General features: G+C 45.3%; 1 protein-coding gene across 1 annotated transcript; it reads right to left on the bottom strand.

Annotated features, from left to right (window-relative positions):
* Window positions 1-456: 456 nt before the first annotated feature.
* Window positions 457-1,691, bottom strand: LOC116906545. The gene is made up of 3 exons (XM_032909247.1): window positions 1,628-1,691; window positions 1,060-1,194; window positions 457-617 (listed from the first exon to the last, which is right to left on the bottom strand). The coding sequence occupies exons 1-3, from the start codon at window positions 1,689-1,691 to the stop codon at window positions 457-459; spliced, it is 360 nt and encodes a 119-aa protein (XP_032765138.1).
* Window positions 1,692-4,144: the final 2,453 nt, after the last annotated feature.

The following is a 4,144-nucleotide window of genomic DNA, read 5'->3' as shown; positions in this document are numbered from 1 at the left end:
ATTTAGAATACTAGACATTTGGGGAACCTTTGTCAGACAACTTTCATCAGTCTTCTCCTTTTTTATCTTCTCTGCTATGGAAGCAGCCCATGAATCCTCTGCATATGGTCATAGTATTTATTATAACATTTTAATAACTTATGTGGGTTGTAACAAATGTCATCACACAATGGTCCCCTTTACACACACACACACACACACACACACACACACACACACACACTTGAACTTATGGTTTGCCTCCAATCAGAATAGCAGATCTTGATGCCTAGTGAATCTGATAGAGGCCCAGGCTGCATTTCAAAGTTCCACCACCCTCCTTCTCTGTCCATGGCTCATTTGTCTTATGCCCTTTGGCTCTCAGCAGATTGTGGGTGTAGGATGGGAGTGAAGAAACTTCCAAACATTGAAGCTTGTTCAGGAAGAAATGGGCAGGATGTGGCTAACAGGAAGAGCTTAGACAAAAATATTTTCTTTGAAGTGAGTTTGTTTTGCTTGAAAACTGTTGCAGTAGCTTTCATTGCAGCAGAAGAAGACGTTTTTCTCAAACTTGATGAAGCGCACGTATTCCACACATCTTCTTGGGCAGCCCAATATAGAATATTTGTACAGATATTCTAAAGAAAGTAGGGCAGTGACATAAATATACAGTCTTTACCAATGAGAAGAGATGTAGATGAATTTTCCATTCTTTCCCTTCCAGCTTGAAACTAAAGACCCTACCACAGAAAAAAATAAAAGGTCTCCTCCCACAATAACCTATCCCTGTCTCTAGCACACACAGACATTTATTACTGAAGAGATGTAACAGACTGATATATTAGTTTAAGTCACTAAAGAAAAGACATGGTTAGTAATGTGAAATCCACCTGGTAAACTAAATCATTGTATAGATAAGAACTTTGAACTCAGGATGGAAGGAATGTGTCCTAGACCATCAGCTAAGGCAATGGCAATGCTGATGCCACAAGCAAATATGACTCCAGATCTAATGCTCTTATTCTCCATAAACCAAGTCATAAAATTAGTCTCTCTCCCCTCCCTTGGCCTTCACCTCACCTCCAGTGCTAAGTTGAATATATACTTCTTTGGTTTGGCAGGCAAAGTCAGGATATCTGGGATGGCAGACTCCCAAGTTTCTTCTGCAGGTATCGTCAACATATTCATCACAGGAAGTGCAAAAACTGGGTTCCCCTATAGGGCATAGATAGTACATCATAACAATGGGGTAGGCATTGATGCTAAAGAGAAGGTTGAGGGAAAAACGACCTGGGATGCAGTGGGGACAAGAAAAAGGAGATCTCATTTCACTTACTTGTCAAGGTTTTTAACCTCAGTTGAGAGAAATTTTGTGTTCTCTTAATGATTTTTATCACCCTCCCCACCTAATTCTCTCCTGAGTACATCCTAATACCTCCCTAGAACTAGATTCTAGTGGAATTATTGTACATCAATATCTCCAAGAAAAGTTTCCTAGGTAGGAAATGGTAATGTGACAGCCAGAGAATTCAGAGACCCAGATCTAATGCTGTCCTTGTAGTTCCTGACCTTTCTGATCATGATACTTGGTATATCAATCCCATACCCTAGATCTCTTCCTTCTTTGTTTTCCTGCCATAACACTCACCCATTGTATGAGACTTGTACAAAATCAGTAGTCCTGGAAACAAAAGAAACAGGAGCCAGTCCATTTGTTAGAGGAAAACAATAAAAGAGGGATGAGATAAACAGTCAGTCTCCAGCAAGTGCTCAGGAACTGTTCTCTGGACAGGATGTGAGATGGAGCTGTTACTGAGACTTTCCCCTGGCCTCCCACTCTCTGAGTAATGTCCTAGACTCTGAACAATGAGGCCCATTTATTGCTGGTAGGCTCTGCCTCCAGAGAGTGGGTGTTCTACTTCTTCTCCACATTTTAGCAATCTGGGATGTTGAACAGGAAATTCACATTGGCAAGAGAAAATTCCAGTTCCAAGTGGTGGAAGAGACATGATAACTTTATCTTGCAGACTTCCAAGTGCATGACACACATATAGTTTTGTGGATTCCCAATCACATCACATTATATAACATTAAGCTAAAGAAATGGGAAGGTGCCATGAATATGAAAGACCAAGTTTACTTCAGAGGTTCAAGCCAAGAAAGGAGCAGGAGATTACAAATTCAGATCAAGATAATGAACTAAAGATGACTCCCATATCAGAGTGGGCAACCCAGAAAATAGGAACTTTAAAGGTAATAAGGAAATCATGATCCTTGTTCAAGGCATGTTTTCCTTTCCTTCTCTCTCTCTCTCTCTCTCTCTCTCTCTCTCTCTCTCTCTCTCTCTCTCTCTCTTTTCAGAGCCCAAGGTTAAGGACAAGCCCAGGGCCAAGTGAATAGGGCACTCCAGCTTAGCTCCATGGTATGTGAGTCCAGGATCACAGAGGTGAAAAATGAAGGCTCTCTCCATGCTCCCTACAGGAATTCTTAATTAAAGAGACAGCCCATGTTTTACTCACATCATTTATAGACTGTTCATCATGTAAAATGGATGCAAACCACCTTCTCAGAGTAAACCAAAGATTAAATACCATTTCCAGGAAGAAATATCTAGGAAGAGAAGCGTATGAGTTAAACCCTCAGGGCCTCCAGATACCTCATTAGCAGGGAAACTCTGTCCTTGGCTACATGACTGAATTGGGATGTATGGTCATGAGTTCTAGGCCAGGAGTCTAGTAGAGAGCAGGGAGACACCTACTGTCTCAGGTGGGTACCTGGGTGCCAGGGTCTCAAAACCCACTCAACTTTACCAATTTTCCTTGCATGGTCTACTGTGCCAGTCAAGAGCCCTGGCTAGCTTCCCAGAGGACCCAGGATCAATTCCGAGCACTAACATTGTAAAACCCTCCATGACTACAGTTCCAGGGTATCTGACACCCTCAAACAATGTACATGCTGGCAAAACACATAAAATAAAGGGGGGAAAGCATTAAAGAAAAGTATTGGCAGTCCAGACACCATCCAGACCTGAAGGGAACCAGTCAATAGTATTCTGCACCCAAATCCCATGGGAGGGAGAGCTAAACATTCAGAGGGGCAGACACACCTGGGAAGCCAGAAGAGACTACACTCTGCCCACATTTCTGACTCCAGAGGAAAACACCTAACTACATGTGGGACCCTGGTGCACAGGGCCTCCGGGAAAAGGCGGCGCGGGCCCTCCTGGTTGCCACGCTCACCGAGAGCTCAAAAGCAGCCCCCCACAAGCAACTTAAGCCTCAGGACCACAGGTAAGACCAACTTTTCTGCTCCAACCGACCTGCCTGGTGGACTCAGGACACAGAGGGGCAAAATTCCTCTGGGACTGGAACTTTCAGTTTTTAGCTGGAGCCCCAACCTCGCTGATCCCGGCCCACAGCTCACTGCTCCCAAACCCCTTGAAAGAGGGAGCTCACCGCCCAGACAGGTGGGCACTCCTGAGATTGCAGAGTGGGAGAGACCACCAATACTACCCATCCCTGCCCATATCCCTGGCCCAAGAGGAAACTGTATATGGCCTCTCGGAACCAGAAGATAGAGGCACTCGAACAGCAGATACCCTGCAGTTCAGACACCACCCGGACCTGAAGGGAATCAGTCAACAGTTCTCTGTACCCAAATCCCAAGGGAGGGAGAGCTAAACCTTCAGAGGGGCAGACATGCCTGGGAAGCCAGAAGAGACTACATTCTGCCCACATTTCTGAATCCAGAGGAAAGTACCTAATGCCATCTGGGACCCCGGTGCACGGGGGCTCCGGGAAAAGGCAGCACAGGCCCGCCTGATTGCCACCTTCACCGAGAGCTCAAAAGCAGACCCCAAGAGCAACTTGAGATACAGGACCACAGGTAAGACCAACTTTTCGGCTCCAAGCGACCTCCCTGGTGGACTCAGGGGACAGGCCCACAGGAACAGCTGAAGACCAGTAGACAGGAAAGACTACTCGCCTGAAAGCAGAAAACTCTGCTCCCATATCTAGAAGAAGGAAAACAGGTCTACAGCACTCCTGGCACACAGGCATATAGGACAGTCTAGCCACAGTCAGAAATAGCAGAACAAGGTAAAACCAGAGACAACCTGATGGTGAGAGGCAAGCTCAGGAACTCAAGCAACAGAAACCAAGACTAC

The sequence above is a fragment of the Rattus rattus genome, chromosome 8, assembly GCF_011064425.1.
Source record: "Rattus rattus isolate New Zealand chromosome 8, Rrattus_CSIRO_v1, whole genome shotgun sequence".
NCBI lineage: Eukaryota > Metazoa > Chordata > Mammalia > Rodentia > Muridae > Rattus > Rattus rattus.
The sequence above is the reverse complement of the archived record's forward strand: the minus strand, read 5'-3'. Positions and strand labels throughout refer to the sequence as shown.